Here is a 26,799-nt window from a genome sequence, read left to right as displayed (position 1 = left end):
CTGAACCAGAGACTACACTAAACCATAGTGCAATTGAAGGAGAATGAAAAGTTAGTGAGTGCTACTTGGCAGAACAGAAAGGTTTTTCCCGATCTTCCATAGCATATTAGCACAGAATAAATGTACCTTCAAAATATAACAATATGCCAGAATAGCAATGTATTGTTTGAAATATTATTTGAAGTAAAAAAAATACAAAATCAAATATCATGGAATAGCTGCTTACATCTTTAGATCCTGTTGTCCCAGCTTTTCTGCCACTGGTTGGAGGTGGTCCAAGTACTTTTGATCCGAAAGCAATGTGAGAAATGTCTTGGGTTCTAACACTACGTGCACTGGCTGTTCCACGGTTGGTCTGTTGGTCTAAAATAAAACAGAGGAGTAATTTTCATTTACATCAGTCACTACAATTCTGCAGTCTCTGCAACTATTATGTGAGCACATAATAGTTTACAGATTCGGTTGAAGTGCAACACTAGAAAAACAAGCTAACTTTATTAAGAGATAGTAGGAACTGCAGATGCTGGAGAATCAGATAACAAGGTGTAGAGTTGGATGAACATAGCAGGCCAAGCAGCATCACAGCAGCAGGAAAACTGACGTTTCGGGCCCAGACCCTTGTTCAGAAGGGTTCATCCAGCTGTGTTCATCCAGCTCTACACCTTGTTACCCAACTTTATTAAGGGCTGATTTATGGTGTTAGACATTAGTGCTAAAGCATAAGTGTAAAGAGAAGTTAGAAATGAGGTGAGAGCCATAAAATCAGCAAATAAGTTTAAAACAAAGGTAGAAAATAATAGCAACATGCTTTTATATAGCACCATCAATGTGATAAAACCTCCTAGGCACTTCTCAGGTAATAAACGCATACAATATGTTATTGTCACTAGAGAACTTGTAGAATCATAGAATCCCTACATTTTCAAAAAGGCTGGTTAAAAAAAAGACATCAACAACTTTAGGCACATTAATTTTACTTCAACAGGAACTGACAAAAGAGATAAGACAGCAGAATATCTGTACAACAATAATTTAGTCCGCCATCATAGAATCTGCCTGATGAACATTCTTCACTGTTAAATAATTGCATCCAATCAAATGTGCAATGCCCTGTAACAGTGAACATGGATTTTGAAAACGCTGTGCAGAAGTTCCACACAATGGACCATTTACAAAGTAGAAGTTGTTAAGATTCAGGTGAAGTACCAGGTGAATAAGAAATTGTCATAAAGGTAGCAGATAGAGATTTGTTAGCAGATGTGTGTTATGATGGGAAAAGAAATATGAACTAGCATATTTGAGTATTTTAATGTTTGATGTTGTGAGCACAATAGTTCCTAATTTATATGCATGACTCAGATTCAGATAGTCAGTGCAAATTAGTCAAATTTAAAAATACTTAAAAAACTGACACTGAAGGTGAGCTAGTAGATTGAAATAAGAAGCAGAAAATTTACAGAATGTGTTGGAAAAATATGAAAATGAACAGGTCAATGCAGGTAAATTTAACTGTGGTCAACTTTGAAGTGCTACATGTGACAAAATAACAGATGATATTCACAATTCATGAAAGAGTTTGAAGAAGCTTAAGATGCTGTAAAATGTTGAAAGCTCAACTGTACGACCAAAGTACCAATGACAAAATAATTATGCCCAATATGCATGGTAATCTAAGCAGTTCACACCTATATTTCCCTCTTGTCACTGACACACAGGCAAACATTTAAGCAATCCTGGCGGTATAAAGAAGTGCCTCAAAATTGCTTTCCAGTATTAGAGTTATGAGGGAAACACTACAAAAACTTGGCTTTCACATATGAAAAATGACATCAAAGAAATGATTTTGTTGATGCAGGTAATTCAACTGATTGTCCAGAGAACAATCCAAATGATTATTCCAAATTAATTTACAAATACCGTTGAGAAGAAACAGCTTAACTCTAAGTAAATAAATTTAGGGACAGCAAGAGGTTCTTCAAGGTACATAGCAAACAGCAAACAAGACAGTTTTTTGAGTCACTTATCAGTGGTCCACAAGAAGATTTCTTTGCATCGAAGTTGGAAGTGGTCAATTGGAACCAATATTGTGGAAATGATGTGGAGGTGCCGGTGTTCAACTGGGGTGGACAAGGTCAAAAACGACACCAGGTTATAGTCCAACAGGTTTATTTGAAAACTCAAGCTTTCGAAGCTTTGCTCCTTCTTTAGGTATTAGTGAAAGAGGTGGCATCGGACACAGAATTTATAAATAAAAGCTCAAAGGGTCACACAACTGGTGAGGATGCATTGAACAAACTTAAGGTATTCTTACATCTTTAATCAGTTAGAAGGTTTTAATGGATTAATATGTACATGTAAATCCCCAAATTTCTTTCAAGTCACTGCCCTTAGAGACATAATGCTTTTCAAGTGTAGAGAAGAGGTGACAAATAAAGTCAGACAATGCATGTTAGGTGTGTGGCCTTGTCTAGAATCTATTTGGAGTCAGTTGGTTTTATTTCTAAAGTCAAAATTTATAAAACTCCACATTGACTGACTGTCTATAACTTGTGTGTATTTGAACAAAATAGATGCATCTGAAAATGCAAATTCACCCCACAGAATTACATATGTGTGTATGCATGAGAGACAGAGAGTAAGTGTGCGCGTGTGTGTGTGTGTGTGAGAGAGTGGGGGGGGGGGGGGGGAGAAAGAATGTGTGTGTTTGTGTTTGTATGTGTGAGAGAGAGTGAGAGAGACAGAGACCGTGCAAGCGAGCACAAGAGAGAGAGTGAGAGCGAGAGTGCAAGAGCAAGCGAGAACACATTGACCTAGGCATGTGATTGCACTGCAGGTCACTAGATTTACAACAACAGGACCAATATGGGAGGGGGCGCATATAACTCTGTTCTACCCTGGAATAATGGGGAACATCTCAAATAGGTGTTCAAATAGTACATTGGGCAAATTAAACGAACTCCGAGGATATGATCCCTAGTCCAATTGGATTGCATTCATATCTTTTAACAAATCTGAATAAGGGAAAGCAGAGAAAATATATGTTTTATAATTCATTTGAAAATGTTGTGGTGTCAGAGGATTGGTGACTAGCCAATGTAATTCTAGATTTATGAAAGGGGGGACAGAACAATGCCAAGGAATAATCGATCAATTGGTTTAATATAAGTAGTAAGAAAAATATAATATTGAATAGTCAGAAATCATTTTCCAAAGGAAAACATTTGCATGACCAATCTTATTGAATTTTTTGGGAGATGACATAGAAATGTCGCAATGGCAATGCAACAGATGTAATCTAGGCTGACATTTCAAAAGCTCTTTGATAAGGTACCCCACAATAGATTAATGAATGTGGAGTCAGGAGTCAAGTGACAGAATGGATTATCAGTTTCAAAATAGAAGGCAGTGTAAATAAAGGGCAGTTGTTCAAAGTGGCAGAAGATGGGTAGGGCTGTTCCACAAGAATTAGTGCTGGGACCATAGCTGTTTACAATTTGTATAAGACATCTGAAATTTGGAATCAGAAAACAATTTCTAAATTTGTGAATGACATTAAATTTATTGTTAACCACTCATGAGGAAAATTACAACAAATTATTGCATGCACATTAATAAATTTGCAGAATGGGAACAGACTTGGTAAATGAGGTTCAACAAAGATGAATGTGACATACTACATTTTGATAGGAAGAATGCAGGGATTACTAACTACTTAGAAAGTACAAGTCTAGGTGGGAAGGAGGAGCAAAGTGATCCCTGCAAACAAAATACACCAACCACTTAAAATATGACGCCAGTAGAAAAAAAAAGCAAACCATGTTCTAACTTTAATTTTTAGACGGTTGGAGTTGAAAAGTGGAGAGGTTATGCTAAGTCTATATCTAATTTTAGTTAAACGTATAGTTCAACATAATACTGTGCTGGTCAGCCTATAATGGAAAAGGATACAGAGGTATTGGAGAAGGCACAGAGAATATTTGCAAAGATGCTTCTAGAAATGTGAATATACTTAGCAGAAAATAACTGACAGGTTGTATTTCTTCTTTCATTCTAGACATTCTTCTACTTTTCTTAGCACTTACATTAAACTGATTGATCGATTATTCCTTGACATTGTTCTGAACCCCCGCCTTCAAAAATATGGAATTGCAGTGGCTAGTCACCAGTACTTTGACATGACAACATTTTCAAATGAATTATTAAACATGCATTGCCTCTGCTTTCTCTTCTTCAGGCCTTTTCAATATATGGATGCAATCCATCTGGACCAGGGATCATACGCTCTGAGTTTGTTTAGTTTGTCCAACGTATTTTTTAAATTTTAACCAGACTTGTTTCATTATGATCGCAAAGAATTACATGTCTACCTATTTTAACTCTCTTCTCAGTATTGAAGTGAAATAATTACTTAATATTTCAAAAGACAGCTGTGAGGTGATGTATGAGGTCTTTATCAACAGGCTTCATAACATTATCGTGAATCTAGACAGAATGTTTTCTGTCGAGATGAACAGTATAACTAGAGTTCGCTAATGTAAGGTAGTCACCAAGCAATCAAATAGGGAGTTCAAAACAGACTTCTTAACTCCAGGAGACCTGTTGGGAGAAGCTTGTGTGGAACATGCACTGGTTGCGCCAAATATCCTGTTCTTGTGAATTTTATGAAGATGCTTCACTATTAATGTTTTTAAGATTTATGTTAATGGATTGAGGAGAATGGCACATTTAGATATCTGAACATTTCGTTTAAAAAGGGCCACTGGGAGAACATTGTGACATGTTTTATAAATTTACTTCTTGAAATTATTCTGGCTTTGGCTAGTTGCTAAAACTCATTGGCTAGAAACTACATGGCTGGGTCAATGCTTTTCTTTTAGATATTTTTTACAGATCAGTTGGGATACAGACTGCTGAAAGAGAAGCTACCCAGTTCAACCTATGCCTTTCCTGAAAACACTTTTGAATAGTTCAGTGAAACCTGAAAAAAGAACTGATACAGTTGTTCTGCAGAAAAGTCTCTGAGTTCTTGACAATTCATGTACAAACTGCATCAGTGTAACTGCATGAGTGACAAACACCTCTGTTTATTGTCAGTCATATTCACCACACAACAGGGCACTGACTTAATGTCACTGTGAACATTTCAGACCTTGTCCTCTCTTTACCTTGAAGAATTAATAATAATTTATTAAATGTTTTCTTAAAAATTACTCTCTGCAGAAAAAATTCTTTATTTCTTCCTTTAATTAAGATTTGTGATTGCATGTGTTTGGTTATTTAGAAGGGTAAATATTTAAATTTTTCTGTTTTAAACTGTGTATTAATCAGCTTTACATCTTTACCAAGGATGCCATGCTTTCACAACAGATCAGTAGTTTTGTTGTTTATTAAAGACACCTGATTTATTACTTTATGCTAAACAACATAATTTGCATAATTTGCCATATTGGTAACTGGATAAAACATTTTAATTCTTGCTATGACCAATGGAGTGGCAGAACCAAAGAGTGACAGTGCACTCTCCAACTTCAGTCATAACATTGAATATATCCTGCATAATCCTTGTGTTTGCTATGTTGTTAAGAATGCTGAATCATGCAAGTAACTCACCCAGAACTCACATGAAGCATTTTTATGGAAGGAAAGATGTGCTGCCTCTTCCATACCCCTTCGAAAATGATATTATGAATTACTTTGTATATACTCTTGTGCAGACTGCACTCTGTTTTGAAAGGAGCATTTTAAAGGTAGGATTTTGTTTTCTTTCCTGAATCTAGAGCCAGAAAGAGTGGAATTCTTAAAACCGTGGGTTGTTGTTAGCGATCTCTCCCCATTGCCTCTCCTCGGATGTAGCTGAAAGAGCCAGCATTCTAAGTGGTTATATGTGATCTCATGAAATTCACTAAGGTTCCTTCGATAGCACCACATAAACTCATGACAACTACCATCCAGAAGGACACAGTGGCAGACATATAAGCAAAGAAAATAGGAGCAACAGAATGTCATTTGGAACATTGAGCCAGCTATGCCATTCAATCATATCATGGCTGATCATTCAGCCTGTTCCTCAAACCCTTTGATCATTTTAGTCTTAAAAACTATGCCTAACTCCCTCTTGAAATCATTCAACGTTTTGGCCTCAACCACACTTTCAGGCAGAGAATCCCACAGGCTGCTCACTACTCTCTGGGTGAAGAAATTTTTCCTCGTCTCAGTCCTAAATGGCCTACCTCATATCCTTAGACTACAATTTCTGGTTCTGGACTCCCTGGTCATCAAAACATCTTATCCTGTGTAGTCCTTTTAGAATCTTATATGTTTGTATGAGATCCCTGTCATTCTTCCAAACTCCAATAAATGTAGTCCTAACCCAATACAGACTCTCTTCATATGTCAGACTTGCTATCCAGTAAGCAGTCTGGTAAAACTTTGTTGCAATCCCTCAATAGTCAGAGCTTCCTTCTTCAAATAATGAAACCAATACTCCAGTCATCAATGACCTGTACAACTGCAGAATGATATCCCTGCTCCTGGATGGGAAGTTTTCACATGTTGGTCTTCTGGAACACATGAGAAGACAATGTGAAAATTCTCCTCCACAGCACTCACCAGGCTGACTTGGAAATGTATTATAGTTCCATCACTGTTGCGGGATCAAAAGCCTGAAACTCCATCCCCAACAGTATTGTAAGTCTGCTTATATCAAATGGTCTGCAGTGGTTAAAAAAGGTCGTTCATACCCGCCTTCTCAACGGTAATTAGGGATGGTTAATAAATGCTGGCCCAGCCTTCTATGAATGAATAAAAATTGTTTTCATGAAGTGTTGTTTCCAATGTTTTGTAAATTTTAATCATGGAGAAAAACCAGCTAGAAAAATGACATTTATACGGTGCTTTTTATAACCTCCAGAACTTTCAAAGCACTTTGCATTCATGAAATACTTATTGAGGTGTAATTACCATTATAGAAAGCATAGCAGCCAATTTGTGTGCAGCAAACTCTCACAAAATCCAATGTGCTACTGAGACTAGAACGTTATTTTTGTGATGTTGATTGAAGGATTGGCCAGGATACCAGTTATAAGTCCCTTGATCTTCTTTATGATTGAGCCATGGGATCTTTTACAGTCATCCGAGTGGGTAGGTGGAAGCTTAGTTTCAAATCTCATCTAAAAGACAGGATCTTTAACAGTGTAATGCTTTCTCAGCACAGCACAGGAGAATCATATTTGATTTTTATCCTCAAAGCCTGGAGTAGGGCTTGGAACAGCAAGACTGGCATTAATAATCAATAGCGTAATAAATGTCACCACCAAGAGGCAAATCAATCAGGTGTGTTTTATGCTGTTTTCACATTTCATTTTAAAAATATCTTTGAAGTTCAAAATAGCAAGATTACCTCAGAAAAACCATGAACAATAAACATTGGATGATATAAAACGGACCCGGATCTTTACAGATTTCAGTAAGAACGTGACAATATTGATTTGGAACCATAATACATAAAAAGAATATAAATACCTTTAAACTCATACTTTGATTTTCTGTTCGCTACTTCTATGATCCTCAAAAGAATCTGTCATTTTTCCTCATAAGCCTAGCGTTAAGTGGAAACCTACTGAAGTGATTTGTACCTCTTATACTGCCATATTTTGGTGTATTTTAACTGGGATCTAACTAAAGTTAAACACAGGATTTTGCGAGTGGCAAGTCAGAATATGCCAAGCAAAAAAGCTGCTCCTAGGTATAGCCACAGATTGTTAAAGAAAAGCCAGTCAACAAGGAGAAGCAGACACGTTCAGTGAAGAGCTCATTCGGTATATTGGTTGGCCACAAATGTCTTTCACTTGAGCAGGTAGAATTTACAAAGCCATTTCATCCTATGAGCTATAATGTTAACTTGCTTCCCAAATATCTAATGTCATCTTGTGTGATTGAAGACAAACAACCAGGATAAGGTACTTTTCTCTATCCAATCTATGAGGTGAAGAGTAGTGCTCTTTCTGTGTTTTCTGAAGCTTTATTGGCCAGTACAACTACCTTCAACCCTCTCATTATGACATGTACGGACTTGCCAGAATGTTGGACAGATTGTAAAAGAGAAGGGTTGTTCATTGGAGGCTATCAACTCAGCCATGACCAAAAGGTCCATTAACACCATGCAAATCAAACATCCTTCCATGTCACTGATCAAAATCCTGGAAATCTCTCCCTTATTTTGGTGTAAAGGGCTATCCAGAGAAGACCACATTCTCTGAATGAATAAAACAAATAGTTCAGAGTGGTGTTGTTATGTTGAGGGAAGTATGCTATAATACATCAGAATTGCTCAGCATGAACCCAACAACGAGTGTAGGAACTTTTCAATGCCTTGTTTCCTGGCTGACAGCAGCCAGTCCAATGAAAGCTGCTGGGTTGTCCACATAGCCTTTAACATCCTCTGCCATATATGTAAGAGCTGTGAAAGTAGAATGAAGCCCTAAATGGTTATCAGTTGTCTATTTAAAAGCATTCATAGAGCCAAGGGTGCCCAGGTAGCCAGATGCCTCAATCATGGTGGTCATTCACAGGGGAAAAAAATACACTTTTTTTTCAGGGACCATAGAAATGTAGGAAGGGGTCCAGCTAAACAATTCTAATTGTAGTAATTTTCATTCTATTATAATGAAGAAAAGAATAAAGATCCTCTGATATTTAATAACACTGGGAGAACAATCTCACTCAGCAGGTGAATCACGACCAACAAATAAGAAAAGAGTGGACATTTTTAAACATGGGCTAATTTTCCAAATCCTGTATTACTTGAGGAGGACTTGCCTTTTAAAAAAAAATCGGACCTTGCTGAAGAAATATTAGAACATAGGAGAAATTCTCCAAACTGTTCAAATGAAGATTCTCATCACCAGACAGATACAATCCTATATCCTAGTAAGTCATAAACTAAAAGCAAAGGCTTTGATGCTGGTAGATACTTTCTAATCAACCAGTTCAGAGGTCTTATTATACAGCTCTGGAGCAAGGCAACTTGAATGCGGGTCTCCTGGTTCAGAGATAGAGACACTCCTGTTGTGAAGTTGGGTAGAGTACTTGTGGATTGGGAGGCATGAAGTTAAAATTTGGTGTTATGGGGGGAAACATCGTGGGGTCCCTTCAAAAATGATGCGTTTTCTTCGATGTTTAGACATTTTAAGAAAATTCTGTGAGCAGCTTGGAAGTATGCTAGTACAGAGAGTAGCTAAATTGAAGCATTTGAACAAACAGCTGTGCAGTTAGCAGGCTAAGCAGCAGTTTTGTTTTGATACCAAGACACAAAGTTTCGAATTTGGCCAACAAAATTGACCAGGCACTCAGATACCAAAAAGCAATTAAATTTAAAACTGATGGTTTTGAAACATGCAACCAATTCTATTGTAAGAAATATTGATATGTCATCAAGGGTATAAAAGAAGGGGCACTTGAGGAAAGACAGGAGAACTGTAATCTGCCAGAGTTAACAGTTGTCAAGAGACAATCGCTGGCTCTCACATGTCTTAGAGAAAACACCATTTAAGAAAAATCACAGGTACCAACAGCACAACTAGTTAATATTTCTGTTAGAAGAATCAACAAAGGAGGTGTTCCTGACAGAATATTTGATGGAGAAGGCACAGAGCATTCCAGAAGTCATGTAATCTGGCTGGGACCTGTATTTATTGAACATCATACTGTTAGATCTACTGTTTATTCAGAATAGTTTGTAGTTAGAAGGAATTCATTCTGTTTGTTAATAATTTGGTTAATTTGTTCACTGTTAAATAAATAATTTGTTACTTGTTGATTGTAAAGTAAAGCAAATGACAGGGATTTATTTTATTTAACCACTTGAAGTTGCTGAAAGGCAGGTTACAACACATTTCACTCTCCTTTTACAGAGTATAGGGCGAGGTGCTCCTCTTTGAGGGTTTCAGTTTTAGTTCTTGGGCGGGGGGGGGTGTCAATCTCCAATTAATAATATTTTCACTGTAGCATACAAAAACCCCTCTCACAATGGGAGTGGTAATCATGGTATATGAAATGTACACACCTGTTTACTGTATTGCTGGCGACAATGTAAATTCTTGTCCGCCTGCAACTTTTTCTGGTAGCAATATGCAACCAGCAATGCATATGCTACTCATTTGTTATACATCAGCAAGAATCCAATACCATAAGCGGTTAAAACCATCAATCCTAGAGGTGGAGGGTAAGCGGGTATGGAACGGCAGTTCCATTGTGGCTGTTGGAAGTGCTGAAAGATCAAAGACCAAATCCATATTTTGATAAATGGCTGGGTATGTGATAAAGCATTTATGACAGTTTTCAGAAAATGAACTGGCAGAAGAGGTGGAGAGAAACAAAATTATCTCTGCGTGGGACAAGAAGACTCTCCAATCAGATGCTCAGGACGCATATATAAAAAATTGAGGTCACCACCAGGAATATTGCCTGAAACAATCTTGTTTTATCCAGTCTGAAATATTTACTGGTAGCTTGCCAAATACTGGAAGTTTTATTTTTATTAACAAAATATATCAATAAAATGTAATTATGGTATAACTAATGACTTTAAGTTAGATTAAATAGGCAGTAGGAAATTTAAAAAAAGATAAGGATGCAGGAAGAGAAGAATCAACTGAAGTGTGTAGAAAAGATGAAATGGGAAAAAAATGAGCAAGACATCATAACAAAATTAGCAGGACTGCCAAACGGTGAGGGAAATGATTTCTATTATTCACACATTATTCCACAAAGTATGTTGAAAGCACAATGTGGGCACTAAAACTGGCAGCGCTTGGCTCAGAAACAAAATGCCACAACCATCACAAAGAGAATTGTTAACAAACTTCAGAAGTCTCAGATATGCCACTTACATCAATATTTGGGATTATAGTGCCTTCATTCTGAAGCATAATTAACTATATGGAAGACCATTACTGGTATGAATTTCTGAAACTTACATGAGGTTTTTTCGCATGGAATACAAACTGTACAAGTGAAATGAAGCAAACAACTGTGAATATTCTAGCCAAGGAAAGTTCAATCAGTGGAAAATCGGCAGAAATTCATTATGCACTAAATTTGTCAGAAAAAAAGCTACAATTTCTCTAGTTGCACAAAAATTCACAGAAAACCTCGAGCAATTTTCATTTCTCCTCATAGCCAGAAAGCTAACAGCTGCAGGTATATTTTTATCTCTAACATGGTAATGAATATCAGAAAATTTATTGGAGTAGCAGGGTACCGCAGTTATTTTTCCCTGCTGGTAACCATGCGGCTGTAATTCCTCAAAATGTGATCCCACCTCCTCTAGGCAAATATAAACATTGTTATGACTGAAGCTGGAAGACTGCGCTGTCATTCTAGTCCCACTTCTCTATGGGTCACAACGTAACATAAAAATACCTTTTGTCCAGTTACTGAAGGACCAATTAAATACTCCCATCTATGTCAGGTTTTAAGCAAAAGTATCTTTCAATCAGGTTTCTTAGTAAATGTAACTATGGATTTATTATCAAAACAAGATTCATAATAATATAAATAGTATAATAATATAAAAGTATAAATGATTCCCTGTTTACTTGTCTCCAAAACACATATGAAAACCTACACTTCAGGAAAATAGGAAAAAGAGAGATTTCTCTGCTGAGATTCACTTTCTGAACAAAAACACACTTTGCCCAATGTTTTTTGAGAGCAAAAGAATAATACAGGGAGTTCAGACACTGATTCTCTGATGTTCTGGTGTGTGGTCAAGTCACCAGTCAAGCACAGTCGTCTCGGAAGTCTAGAAATACACATAGCTCAGGATATAATGTGGAGATGGTCTTTCAATCACTCCTTTAAGATAACAAACAGATTTCATGCTCGAAGTGATGTAATGGGTTTTCTTTTCAGAAATGGGAGAGATGAGCTGGGCAGTTTGTTCATAGCAAGCCTTCTTCCTAACTCAGCTTGTTCTTAGCAGGTTTGTCTGAACTCAACTGGTTCTTAGCAGGTCGCTGTTCAAAAAACCCCAGCAAGAGATATCACAAAGCAATCAGTTATCACCAGCTATATGATTTCTAGGAAGCTTAGTTTAAAGAAAACCTGACATCCACAGAGAACTTCCAATGACCACTTTTAAAGAGACTACTCTAGGTATGTCTACAAAACTTGAAATAAGTTTGTTTATTCATAATCCTTCAAAATGTAAATAATTTTTCCAAGTAATATTAACTATAAAGTTTCTTTACAACAACATGAAAGTCAAAACTGGGGTGGGACAGGGAGGTGGAAGTCATGTGAAAATTCTCACTCTACACCCAATACTGCTCATATTTTCCTGAGTTACTGAATAGTAAGAATACCAGTAGTAATAGTATTGAATAGTATGATTAACACTTTTTAAAGTCTCTCTTCCTTTTACAGGTGACAATTAGTGGTCTTCCTTGGGGTTAGTATTCTTAACTTTCTAGCCCTCAGAAACAAATCAGATTGAAACCCAGTAATGCAGCAGGAATTTATTCTATGGCCAGTTCCTAACACAAACCAATATCATCACTTGCTCCCAATCCCAAACCCATCTAATGGCATTCACCTTTATAAGGTTGGAGAAACTCCCACTGTGAGGCATCTGATATTTTCTGGTATCTGGCTGCAGTATATTAAAAGATTAATGATGGATTTTATTGCAGAATCATTGATGCCATTCATTTCTTGATAAGAAATTTCTATAATAACCTTTCTTATTTCACACTCCATCTGGAAGTTATGCATCAATGAATATGAACGTGGATCTAAGAACATCTGCTGCTCAATGACAATTGATAGAAACAGACATCAGAACGAAATTCTGGAAAATGAAAGCCCATTCTGCAACCATAAGACATTACTTCATATTTAATTACTGCTGGTAAAGAATAAAAGGACTACTTAAAATATAAATTTGCATGGCAGATGGTTACTGAATCTTTCCGAAGAGCATCACACACAGCACATGAAATGGTCAGGGTGAACACAACCTGTTAATCAAGAATGAAATATCATTTTATTGAAAAAAAGACTATTACAAGTTCAACAGCTGGTCTGAAGCTAAAATGTATTCCCTTATTATCTGAATGAAAAATAGGCATCACAAGAAAAAAATACTATTACACTACCAATAACTTTACCGGTCAGATTAGAGCAAGAAGTTCATTGCACAGTATCTTATCAAATTCAGCAACTATCAAGATCATCAGAGTTATCTTAGCTGTTGTGTACTGAGAGGAGCATATCCCTACTCACAAATTGTAACCAATAATTATTCACCTTTGAAGCCTCCAAAAATCAATTACTTTACAGAGGCACAATCAGATATGCACAGATCAGACCAGAGACCAAACAGAAACACTAGATGCTAAACACACCACATACACTGAAACAAAAGGCCACTTGATGCAAGGATATAGATGGAATTTTCCCAGCTTATGTAGGGTGGGCAATTCTGAGAAATGTGAGAAAATACAGTGAGTATGTAAAAGTCCAATTCTTGACACTGAGAATAAGAGTCAGATTTTCTCTTTTAAGATTTAAAAAGCCAGATGACAATCTCATTAGTGAATGGTTACTAGCTACTTTCCATGCACTCCCATCTGTTTATTAGCTCATCTGGCCTCATTCTTACGTAGTTTGCAATACTCCCATATACTGAGGGCTCTTGCAGTGCAGTCATGGTGACCTTGATGCTGATCCAGGGGACCTGGGTTCAAGAACCAATTAATCAAAAAGTATACAATAACAGCATTGAATTAGATGATTAAAATAAAATCTAGTCCCGTGTACTATTGAGAAACTAGATGGCACCAATTCTTGACTTAAAGACAAGGTGGGTGCCTGGTAGATGCAGCTTGTGTTTGGTTCTCCAGGCAGCATGTTCACCATTCACCAACACTACATGAAAAGCTTCTTCAACTCCCGTCTGTGGAGGGTACCGTCAGTAACACAGTGGCCACACCATATCGTTGCAGAAGATCTCAGACCAACTCAGACTATACTTCAGCAATCCACTACTGCACTTTGGAGTTCACAGAGACCTTATATCGCAATGTTCTTGCCAAATCACTCTGCACAGGGACATGCACCGATCTCATAGATTTAAAAAGATTGCATCTCAGTGCTCTTAGGATTGCTTTTCTGGCACCCCCCACTTTGACTCACTCAAAAGTTAACATCATTTCTACCTTGCTTTGCCTTTTAGCACATTACCACTTCAAAGATAACTTACAGGTTCATACCATCTCTGGTTTGACTTGCTTGTTAGCACACATAAAAACCATGTCATTGATCATGATAAATGAAACTTGGTAATCATATTCTATGATAATAAAATGTGAGGCTGGATAAACACAGCAGGCCAAGCAGCATCTCAGGAGCACAAAAGCTGACGTTTCGGGCCTAGACCCTTCATCAGAGAGGATGTTGCTTGGCCTGCTGTGTTCATCCAGCCTCACATTTTATTATCTTGGAATTCTCCAGCATCTGCAGTTCCCATTATCTATCATATTCTATGATTCCATTTTCAAAACAGACCTAGATATATATTTGAAAGTGATGAATTTAGGGGCCACAGAGATAAGGGTGGAGAATTGGACGAGCTGAGTAGCTCTTTTGGGAACTGGTACAGACATGATAGGTCAAATGGCTTCCATCTAAACTATAAAAGTCTATGATTCTATGATCACTGAGAAGTACCAGTGATCAAAGATGAACGTAAAACTGTCACCATTTGGTTATCAGTTCTCAAATACACTCCACAGGCCTTGGAGCTGTAATGCTCTCACCGTGAACTGTCAGTGTGTGACAGCATGGGTTCTTGAAATAACTCCACAGAAGTCAGTATCCCATTGCCAAATCATCCCTGATTTACACATGGAAAGTACTTGACAGCCTCAAAGCCAATTCTCAGACTGAACAGGATGTTTTACACTCTTGTTTTTATCCATCAGCCAGAGATCCCTGTTTGGACCAGATTAACAACCCCAATGAGGGAATTTATATTATGTGAAGCTCACTTGGCTGACCTCATTACAATCACTACAGCTCTTGCATTCAATATTAGGTCTCTTGGGTGAGGAAGGAGAGGCTGCAAGGAGGCAGCAATCCAACAGCAGTCGCAACGTCCTAGTATTTTTTCATATAATGGATTGTCCTGCATACAGAAGCATAAGGTGTAATATGTCCGAGATCAATGTATAGGCATTACATGGTCCTCCTTCTGGGAAGCTTCCATTCCATAGTTTATCATAGCCTTTGATAAATCCTCAGGTGCAATCTTCCTAGTACCTGAATAATGTGAAAATTGGATAAGGTGGGCAGAAATACAATCCTCAATGTTGAGAGGGAAAAGTCCTATTCTCCAAACAGTGTTGAATAGTGGGAAAGGAGCTCACTGGTGAGCAGCAAGAGGCCTATTTGCATCTATTGGTTTAGATTAAAATCTTATCATCACACCTCTTGCCTTACTTACAGGCAGCTTTCAATTCTCCCCTTGCCAAATAGAAATTAGATGGTGACATTTCAAAGAAGTGTCATAATAAAGTGTAAGATTTTAACTATCCAAATATTAACTGAGAAGGTTTTAGAGTGCAAGGTAGGAACTTTTTTTACGCTAGAAAATAGAAAGAAATAGTGGGGGGTAGGGGGCAAGAGTTCTGGACCTAATATTTGGAAATGATCCTGTGTGGGTGAAACATATCAATAGGGGAGCATTTTGATAAAAAGAGTAAAGTTAACACAGATTTAAGAGGAAAGGGAAAGGGTGGCCTGGGATTAAAATTTCTAGACTGTTAAGTTTACTAAGATAAGATACGATTTGGCCAGGTGGCCTGGAAGCAGCTACTTGTAAATAAAACTGTGTTAAAGCAATGGGAGGCATTTAAGGAGTAAATAGTAAGCGGACAGGAGAAATATATTCCCATAAAGAAAAATGATGGGATGAAGATCAAAAAATTCCTGGCAGAGTCCCTAGACGAGTATAGGAAGTACAGGTAGGAACTTGAAAATGAAATTAGGAAAGCAACAAGAGTATATCAGAAAGCATTGGTGGTTATAATATAGGAAAATTCAGAGACTTTTTTTAGACATATAAGGAGCAAAAGAATAACTAGGGAAAGAGTAGATCCCATTTGGGACCATTGAGACAATTCGTGTGTGGACCCAGAAGATGTGAGTACAGCTCTTGATGAATATTTTGCATTGGTCATCACAAGGGAAAATGCAACAAAGAAACAGAAATCAGGGTAGAGGTGATTCAAGGTAAAATACTATAAGGAATTAACAGAGAGGTAGTGAAGTTACAGAAGGTTTCGTAGCCTTACAAGTAGATAATTCTTCAGGCCTAGGTGAGATGTGTTATGGGCTGTTGAGTGAGGCGTGGCAAGAGATGTCAGGGGCCCTGGTGGTCATTTTTAAATTCTCTAAGGCTACAGGTGAGTGCAAGAGGTCTGGAGGACTGCTAACAATGGCCCATTATTTAAAAATACAGGAAGGGATACACCAGGAAGTTACAGGCTGGTCATCCTAATCTCAGTGGTAGGAAAGTTATTAGAAAGAATTCTGAGGGACAGAATATATTTGCATGTGGAGAGACATAGATTAATAAGGGATAGTTAGCAAGGATTTGTTAAGGGAAGGTGATTTTTAGCAAATTTGACTGAATATTTTGAGGAGGCAACCTGGAGTTTTGATGAACATAATACATTTGATATGGTCAAAGTGAATTTTAGCAAGGCTTTTAATAAGGTCCCTCATGGCAGACTGTTCAAGAAAGTAACAGCCCATGGATCCAAGGCAAAGTGGCACACTGGATCCAAAACTGGCTGAGAGGCAGAACGCGGCGATGGTAGACTGGACATTTGTTTTCAATTGGGTTTGACAGGGCTCAGTGCTAATGCCTTTGCTTTTTTGTGGTGTATATTAATGATTTGGACTTAAATAGAGGGGATATGATCAGAAATTTTCAAATGACACAGTCATTGATAGAGTGGTAAATGGTTAAGAGGATACTTATAAATGGGAAGAGATATCAACACACTCCTCCAGTGAGCTTACCAGAGGCAAATGGAGTGGGCAAAGAATGAGGGCTAACAAGGCAAAAGGGGTATACTATGAATGTAAGACCCTGCAAAGTACTGAAAACCACAGGTAACTTTCTTACCACTGAGATTAGGATGACCAGCCTGTAACTTCCTGGTGTATCCCTTCCTGTATTTTTAAATAGTGGACCATCGTTAGCAGTCCTCCAGACCTCTTGCACCTCACCTGTGGCCTTAGCGGAATTTAAAAATGACTGCCAGGGCCCCTGACGTATATGTATATCCACAGATCCCTCAAGGTAATAGGGCAGGTAGATAAGATGGGTAAGAAGACTTGGAAGTACATGCCTTTATTAGCTGAGGGGCATTGAATACAAGACCAAGGAAGTTGAAAGTATATAATATGCTGGTTAGGCTACTGCTGGAGTGCTGCATGCAGCTCTCGTCATCAGGCACCACATTACAGGAAGAATGTAAGTGCACTCAAGATTTCCCAGGATGCTGCTTGAGCTGAAGGGTCTGAGCCATGAGGAACAATTGGATAATTTGGGTTGTTTTTGTTGGAGTAGTGAAGGTAGAGAAGGAGCCCGGTAGAGATGTATGAGATTATGAGAGGCACAGAGAGGATGGATGGGAACACTTCTTTCATTACTTCAGGGATCATTATCCTGGGGCATATATTTAAGGGAAGTCATAGAAGACTCAGAGAAGAATTAAGCAGAAATATTTTCACACAGAAGGTGGCGAGAGTCTGGAACTCTCACCCTGAAAAGGTGGTTGAGACAGAAACATTTAAGCAGCATTTAGACATTATCATGTGTTGCCATAGTTTCCAGGGCTTTGGACCAAGAGTTGGAAAATGTGATTAGCATTGTCAGATCTCTGTTAACCAGTGCAGACACCATGAGCCAAATAGCCTTCTTCTGCCCTGTAGACCGAACCACAATGCAAGAGGCTGCCATTTAACCCAATGTGTCTGCACTAGCTTTTCAAATGAACATCATTACCTAAAACAATCTCGTGCCCTTTCCTCGCAGCCTTACACATTATTTCCATCCAAATAATCATCCTATACCCTCTTGAATGCCTCAATTGTAGCTGCCTTCATCTCACTTAGAGGAAATGCATTCCATATCAGAAACTACTTGCAGTGTGAAGATTTTTTTCTTATCTTGCATTTGCTAATTTTGAAAACCACTTTAATTCTGTGCTTTCTGGTTCATGATCCTTTTATAAGTGGAAGCAGCTTCTTCCAATCTGTTCTTTTCAGTGCCCTCATGATTTTGAAAATCTCTACCAGAACTCTTCTTGGTCTTCTTTTCTCCAAGGAGAACAGCCCCAATTTCTATTGTCATGACTCAAATTTTTCAACCCTGAAACCATTCCTGTTAATCACTTATGCACTTTCTCCAATGAACTCACATCCTTCCTACAATGTGGCGCCCAAAACTTTTCACAATACTCCAGCTAGGACAAACAAATATCTAATATACAAGTTCAACATCACCTCCTTGCTCTTGTACTCTATAAAGCAAAGGATAGTGTATAGTATATTAACTAATTTCTCCTTCAAAAATCACCTCCAAAGAGGTGTGCATATATACATGCAGGTGCCTGTACTCCTTGCAACCCTTATTTTACACATGTATAAGTAAATGCACACTGGAAATGGAAGCAGTTGTGATCAAACTGCGAGTTGTCAGAGGAATTGTTTTTCTCATGTCCTGCTTTGTTTCAAGGGCCGCATGCATCACAGGGATGGCGACTGGGACACAAGGACTACCCTCTCTGACTGTGACTGATATTAGGTAAACCCTCTGATTCAGGCAGTGTTGAAGCAGTATTTGACCAGGAATATGTCTGGCATTTAAAGATGGCACCTGTGACAGGGACCCTGAAAGGTCACAGTAGTTCACCTACGGTAAGAGGGAAGATATCAAAGGTTTTGGAGTAGATCTGTAGCTCGGGTTGTGGGTGTTGAGGTTGGTTGGCTCGCTGAGCTGGTTTGTTGCTTTGCAGACATTTCATTACCATGCTTGGTAACATCCACAGTGAAGCTTCTGATGAAGCGTCAGTGTGTTTTCCCGCCTAGTTTTTAAAACTCTGGGGTCCATTGAGATGGATTTCTCACTTCCGGTTTTCCTTTGTAGTGGAATGTATATGGGGTTGAGTTCAATGCGTTTATTAATAACATACTTCATGGAGTGCCATGCTTTCAGGAATCTCGTGCAAGTCACTGCCTAGCCTGTCCTAGGATCTTGGTGTTGTCCCAGTTGAAGTCATGGTTCTCCCTGTACATGTGGATGGAGATGAGTGAGTATTGGCCGTGTCTTTTTGTGGCCATTTGGTGCTCATGTACTCTTGTTGTTAGTGTCCTTCCTCTTTGTCCGACATAGTGTTTCTTGCAGTGTCTGCAGGGGATTTTGTAGATGGCTTCGGTGCTGTCCATGGCAGGGAGTGGGTCTTTAAATCAGGTGAGCAGTTATCGTAGGGTTGACGTAAGCTTCTGTGCCACTCTGATGCCCAGTGGTCGTTGGAGTCTTGTGGTGAGTTCCGACACGTTCCTGATGTAGGGTAGTGTGATGGGTGTGTCGAGGCATGTAGAGTCTTTCTGATGCTGTTCTTATAGGCATCTTCTGACCCAGAACTTTGGATATCCATTATCCTTCAACACTCAGAAGAGGTATTCTTCTTCCTCTTGGCGTAGTTCTGTGTTGCTGAAGTGTGTTGTTGCCTGTTTAAATAGTGTTTGTATGCAGCTTCGTTTGTGTGTGCTGGGACGGTTACTATTGAAGTTGAGTTCCTGGTCTGTGCGTGTGGGTTTTCGGTGTACTTTCATTTTCATTTCCCCATTTGTCTTGTGCTCTACCATGATGTACAGGAATGGGAGCTGTTTGTTCTTCTCCTCCTCTCTGGTGAATCTTATTCTGGTGAGAGTGTTGTTTATAAGTTTGTGTGTCTCTTCTAATTTGGTCCGTTTAATGATGACAAAGGTGTCGTCCACGTAGTGTGTCCACAGTTTAGGTTGGATTTGCAGGAAGGCAGTCCTTTCCAGTCTTTGCATCACTGCTTCTGCTTAAAGTCCGGAGAAAGGTGATCCCATGGTGTCCTGTTCATTTGCTCGTATTTTTGGCTAGTGAAGGTGAACTGGATGGTCAGGCATAGATCCAATAGTTTGAGCATGTTGTCCTTGGAGATGGTTTCACTGGGGTTGTATTCTTGTTCAAGTAGTGTTGTCATTGTTTCTCTTGCTAGTGGTATGTCTATTGATGTGAATGGGGCAGTGACATCAAACGATATCATGTTCTCTTCATCTTCTATCTTTATGTCTTTGATGGAGTTCAGGAATTCTTGGGCTGAGTGGACAGAGTGAGGTGACTTCTTGACTAGGTGCCTGAGTCATCTTTGTAGTTCTTTGGCTAATCTGTGTGATGGAGTGCCTGGTGGGAAGACTATGGGTCTGAGGGGGACTTCCAGCTTGTGCACTTTAGGGAGGTAGTAGAATCGGGGTATGTTGGTTCCTTTGGGTTTCATTTTTAAGAAGTCTGTTTTGTTGATCTGTCTTATTTGTCTAAGTCTTTGTAGCGTGTAGAGGATTTTGTTTCCTAGTTGCGGTGTTGGATCGGTTTGCACTGGCCAGTATGTGTTCTTGTCGGCGAGTGGTGCTTGCGCCTTGGAGATGTAGTGCCTTTTATTCATTATCACTGTCATGTGCCCTTTGTTTGCAGGTAGTATAGTGATGTTCTTGTCCTTCTTTAATCTGTCCAGGGCTTGTCTTTCCCCTGTGTTGAGGATGTTGAGTTCACTCCTTCTGGTTAGTGTCAAAACTACTGTCTGTCTTATAGTTTGTTATGTTTCTTCATTGATATTGTTGGTCTTGAGTGTGGCTTCCAGTGTAGCTAGGAATTCCATTTTGTTGGTGTCCATATAGTTGTAGTTCAATCCTTGTTGTCAGTGTTACGGTTATACAAAGAAAACACAAAAGAAGAAAGAACATACAGAGGGGACAGCATGCTTAGTATGCAAACATACGAGCAAATGAACAGGACACCCATGGGATCACCTTTCTCCGGACTTGTAGCAGAAGCAGTGATGCAAAGAAAGGAAAGGACGGCCCTCCCACAAATCCAACCTAAACTGTGGACATGCTATGTGGACGACACCTTTGTCATCACTAAATGGGCCAAATTAGAAGACACACACAAACTTATAAATAACACTCTAACCAGAATAAGATTCTGGTCTCTGCAAAACAACAAACCAGCTCGGCGAGCCAACCAACCTAAATGAGGGAGGATATGGCACCATACAAATAGTACATAGCTATTGAGATGAGTTTTGGAAATTCTTGCTATATCTTTCACAGATAAACCTAATATAAAACTTTCCAGAGTGGCGCCTAGCCAACTTCTGGTTAAATTCAGCCCCTCCTTCATTTCCATTTGGTATGACTATCAAGAACCTTATCATTGAGGACCTATCAGGCTCCAATATTATTGTCAGTGTTACGGTTATACAAAGAAAACACAAAAGAAGAAAGAACATATAGAGGGGCAGCACGCTTAGAAAAAAACAGAAATCTCCAGCAGCTGTAGCACAGTCTCCGCAGATAGAAGCTGAAGTGGAAGATCCTCTCAGGACGCTGAGGAGGTTGAGGGGTGCCAGAATGAACTGTCCTCCCTGTCATATCTTATGATGACCAAAACATAGTGCAAGCATGGACTGAGGATGCTCTGGATGACCATAATGAACTGAGTCATCTGCTACAGCAGGACCAACACTCTGAAGGAATGACAGACTATTCCATTCCAGTGACCATCAAGTTTAATAGCAGTGCTTAATTTCTATGCAAATGGCACATTCCAAATATTCACCAGGATTCCGTGTGGAATATCCCAATCATTTACCCACAAAGTTGAGCATGCAAAAGGAACTTGTACATACATTGCACCTTTCTTACAGAACCAAAAGGAGTCATGAAGATGGCTGATCTCTGCCACATTCCCAGAAGAGCCTCCTGACAAAACAGAATCTATCTGCCTCAGCTAAGAAATAAGATTGACAATTAACTGGTTTTGCTGAATCTCCATGTCAAGGAGCAACAAATGAGCACCTCATGCTGTATAAACTGGTGTCCCTTTTTGAAAGTCTGTTTCTTGCACCCTAGTGTAAGATTAAAAGCTTCAAATTCTTGCGTCCTTTTTGCAATGTTTAAACAGAAAGCTCTGATGTAAAGTCAAAAGCCTTAAAATTAATTGTTTCTTTTTCCGTAATGCCACCAGACCTGCTGACATCTTGCAGCATGTTTGTATTTAACTAGACATTTCAAACATTGATGCTATATTACTTGTGTTTTTGTTTGGACCAAAACAAATTTCTTATAACAATAGCATTGTATCAAAACTGGCATAGTGAGCAATCAATTAATGCTTTCGTATTTCCAGTATAGGATCAAACTTCTTCTTAATGTTATTTTGACAAATATTGCAAGACCTGAACAACTGAAGCACTGAAAGAAGGCAGCACATTAATTTTTCAAATAATCTTACGGAAAACAGTTTTTTACAAAATGCCTGCCATATTTTTTCAGTACCAGAAAAATAGAAAATAATGATAAGGAGTCAATTCAGATATCTTGTCAATAAACTATACTTGTTAGCATTTATTGTATTAGCCAAATTGTTTTACATCAATTCAGCTGAAGTATGAAATACTGTAAGGAACAAAAAAACTCCAAGATTAGGTTTAACTTAAGAGTAGTCTTGTAACTATACCCAAATCTGTTGAAGTGGAGGGTTGGTTTCCAAGCCTTAATTCTCCCTGTTTCAATTTTACTACATTCAGGAGCTGTGTAACTTGATCTACATCAATGCCTAGCTGACAGCACTTCGGAATTACATCGGTTGGTCCATCAGTCAAACACTGTAATGAATATACATCTGGGGAAGAAAAAAACAAATCCTTCAGTTAGATGACAAAAATGTTGCAAACAACACAATGTGTCAAAACGTAACTAACATATTGGTATAAGCAAAAGTTGAAATGAACTGCAATATATATTAACTCTGGAGGACATACAATGTACAATTAGGAACACTTGGTTGTTAAATCTTATTACTAATGCAGCACTTGTAAAATTTAGAAAGACATGACAGGCATTTTTATGATTTGTTTCAAAATTGTAATGTCCTTTTAGTGTAAATGAAGGAATCCTTTAAAATACAATCCCTACTTAATGTTATTTTGGTTCATTTCCAACTACATACCATTCTTGAAAGTAGTATCCAGAGGCTGCAGTTTCATCGTGAAGATTTTCCTTAGTTTACAGTTGGCTGAGACAACAATCCTGTCTAAGGACTGAAAACCTGCTCCTTTAAATGCAGCATTAGCAAATGACACCATGTCAATACAAACATTGCTCCACTGTAAGGAAAAGAATTCTGATTAAACTTTTCTTGAATATCTTGGTCCATGATTCAGTCATAGCATTGCTGGTCTGATAACAAAATATAGATAGCATAATAAAGCAGAATACTGGTCTGTTACAGCTTCTCCAACACAATACTTGAAATGGTAAGTAGACTACTTCAACCTTGTTGCTGTGGAGATCAAGTAGGAGAGGTCAACTGACTCATTAGGAATCTCTCAGGAAGCAGTTAGTTTCAAACCGATATTGACAAAGGCCTCAAAATTGTCCTCTGAGTTTTAGAAATCGACAATAGCCAAGGTTCAAGGAAGGTGAATAAATGTAATATTAATCTTATTAAACTGCTACAATACCGTCACTCTTCTTTTCAACCTAACCCATGTACAAAATGCAACTTTAAATGACTTTAAATTTTGCAATACTATATATATGTATATTTCATACAATATACAAAAATAATGATGGAATTTCTTTTAAGGAAACACTTTGTAAACAATACAGTTATTATTTCCCCAGCAAGCTCAATCTGTTCCATTTCAGAAATCAAATGAACATAGTCATAGACTTATACAGCACAGAAACAAATCCTTCAGTCCACTCATCCATGTTGACCAGATATCCTAAACTGATCTAGTCCCATTTGACAGTGTTTAGCCCATATCCCTCTAAGCTGTTCTTATTCATGTACACATCCAGATGCTTTTTAAATGTTGTGTTTGTAACTGCTTCTACTACTACCTCTGGTAGTTTGTTACATAAACACACATACGCATGGAAAAGTTGCCCCTCAGGTCCCTTTTATTTCTTTCCCTCTCACCTTAAACCTATGCCCTCTAGTGTTGGAAAGTAATCCTCATTTTTTTGACACCTCATTTTTTAAATATGCCTGGTGCTACTCCTGGCATGCCCTCACGCATTTTTAATTGAACCAGGGTTGATCTCCTGACTTAATGTTAGAACATGGACAATCATGTCTAAAATACATCTACAGAAAAATAAAACAGGAAAATCGCATAACAGACTTGTTAGCAAAACTGAAGTACATAGGATTAAAGGGGCAATCGGAGTGTGAAAATAAAACTGGCTAAGGGACAGAACGCAGGGAGTAAGGGCAGCTGCAGAAGGATTAACATTGGTGCATATTAAAGGTAGCTTTCGGATTACAGGTCCTACTTTAAGACTGTAAATGTTGTAGACTGGAGGAGTCAAGGCATAATTTTATAATTCACAATTGATCCAGACATGTATTAAACAATGTAAAAGATAGTGACAGACTTCAGGAAGACATAGGCAGACTGACCAAATGGCCATGACAAACGAAACTTAATTTACAGAAGTGCAAAATGGTACACTTCGGTATGAGATTGAAATGAAGGGGAGCAAAGTAAATGCTACAAGTTAAAAAGAGATTGGTGAACGTGAGAGACCAGGATTCATACAGGCATAAACTTTGAAGATGGCAAGACAAGTTGAGAAGATTATTAAAGAAGCAAATTGGATTCTTTGCTTTATTAATAAAGACTTAAGATGTATAAACAAGGAAGTTTTGCTGAGGCATTACAAGGCACTTTTTAGACATCAACTGGAATAGGGAGTTTGATACTGGGCGCCATGCTTTAAGAAGAATGTTAAGGCCCTAAAGAGGATGCAAACAAAATTATGTAGAATGGTATCAGGGATTATACTTCTTGAAACAGAGTAGATTAGTAGCAGATTTACAAATGCCTTCTGGAAGTCTCTGTACACCATATCAACAGCATTACTGTCATGAACCCCTTTTGTTAGCTCTGTGAAACAAACACCAGTGAGTTGGATAAAAACAGTTTGCATTTAACTAGCAATTGCATGAGTGACCATTAATTTTGTCTCAAATTAATGTTTCTGGAACCTTTCTCTGAACAAAACAAACTGACTGACCTACAGTCCACTAGGCTTGTTTTTATATCCTTTCTTGAACAAGAGTGTAATGTTTGGAATTTTTCAATCCTCTGCAACTACCCCTGAGCCTAAGTAAGACTCTAAAATTGTGGTCAGTGCCTCTGCAATTTCTGTGCTTACTCCCCTCAATACTCTTGCACGCAGCTCTGCTAGTCTGATGCTTTTTCAGGTCTAGGTATTGCCAGCTTAACTTTAGCCTTTCCTTGTCAGTTTTACAGGCAAAAAAATGTGGTAATGTTTCCTTGTACTTACAAACAGCTATTTTAAATTGAACTGTACTGGGTTCTAACTTATATATAAACTGGCTTCTGAACATACCTAAGATCACAACCCGTTTGCAACCTGGCCTGTCTTTAAATTTCCAAAAAGCATTTGATTAGGTGCTGCATAAAAGGTTATGATACAAAATAACATCTTATGGTCTTGGGGTGATAGATTACAATAGATTGGGGACTTGCGAACTTGAGATAAACAGGTTATTTTGAGGAAACCAAAGTAGTTACCAGAGAACCAAAAAGTTCTTTGCTAGGCCCTCAGCTATTTGTGATCCTTCATTTAATGATTTAAATGAAAGCTCTGACTATGTTATAGTCTCATTTGGTAAAGATACAAAAACAGGTAGAAAAGCGAGTTGTGAGGAATTCACAAGGATTCTACTAAAAGATACAAATAGGTTAAATGAGTGTTCAAAAAAATTGGTAGACAGTGTGTAATGTGGAAAAATATGATGTGATCCACTTTGGCAGGAGCGATAGAAATATAGAATATTACTTACTGGAATTGCAACAGAAGCTGTATCATAGCGGGATCTGCGTGTTTTTCTATGAATAACAAAACATCAGAACGCAGACACAGGAAGTAATATAGAAACGCAAACTGAATTTTGGCCTGTACTGCAAAAGGATAGCTTATAAAAATACAGAACTTCTGCTAAAACAATACAGAGCATAGATGAAACCATGCGTAAATTCTTGTGTACGGTTTTGATCACTGACTAAAGGAGATTTGTGAAATTAGGTGTTTGTCTTTTGGGGAAACAGGTCAGTACTATATTTTGTGGAGTTAAGATGTGGAACATAAACGATTCTACGGAAGTCTGACAAGTAGGCACTGAGTCGCTACTTCCTCCTCGGCGAGGTCGGGGCAGGGGGGTTAGAGAAGTAAAGGGGAGAGTTTAAAATAAGGGGTTTGCAATGAAAGATGAAGTTGAGAAGGCACTTATTCTGTCCAAGTCTTTGGAATTTCCTACTACAAAGAGCAATGAAGACTACATTATTGAGTATACTTAAAGCTGAATTAGAAAGATTTTTGATGTAGAAGGGAGTTAAGGGTTATTTCTGGGCACAGGGGTCTGGTGGTCAG

General features: G+C 38.3%; 1 protein-coding gene across 4 annotated transcripts in view; it reads right to left on the bottom strand.

Moving 5' to 3' along the window:
- Positions 1 to 26,799, bottom strand: part of cfap20dc (CFAP20 domain containing) — a 356,705-nt gene that overhangs the window by 228,041 nt on the left and 101,865 nt on the right. For all 4 annotated transcript variants that reach the window (XM_059649948.1, XM_048548271.2, XM_048548272.2 and 1 more), the window contains exons 6-8: positions 23,339 to 23,495; positions 22,847 to 23,011; positions 227 to 363 (exon numbers count right to left, since the gene is read on the bottom strand). In XM_059649948.1, the coding sequence (XP_059505931.1) occupies positions 227 to 363; positions 22,847 to 23,011; positions 23,339 to 23,495 (459 nt within the window). The remainder of the gene's footprint in view (positions 1 to 226; positions 364 to 22,846; positions 23,012 to 23,338; positions 23,496 to 26,799) is intronic.

This window comes from Stegostoma tigrinum, chromosome 11 (assembly GCF_030684315.1).
Source record: "Stegostoma tigrinum isolate sSteTig4 chromosome 11, sSteTig4.hap1, whole genome shotgun sequence".
In the NCBI taxonomy this organism is placed as follows: Eukaryota; Metazoa; Chordata; class Chondrichthyes; order Orectolobiformes; family Stegostomatidae; genus Stegostoma; species Stegostoma tigrinum.
This window is presented reverse-complemented; position numbering and strand designations above follow the sequence as displayed.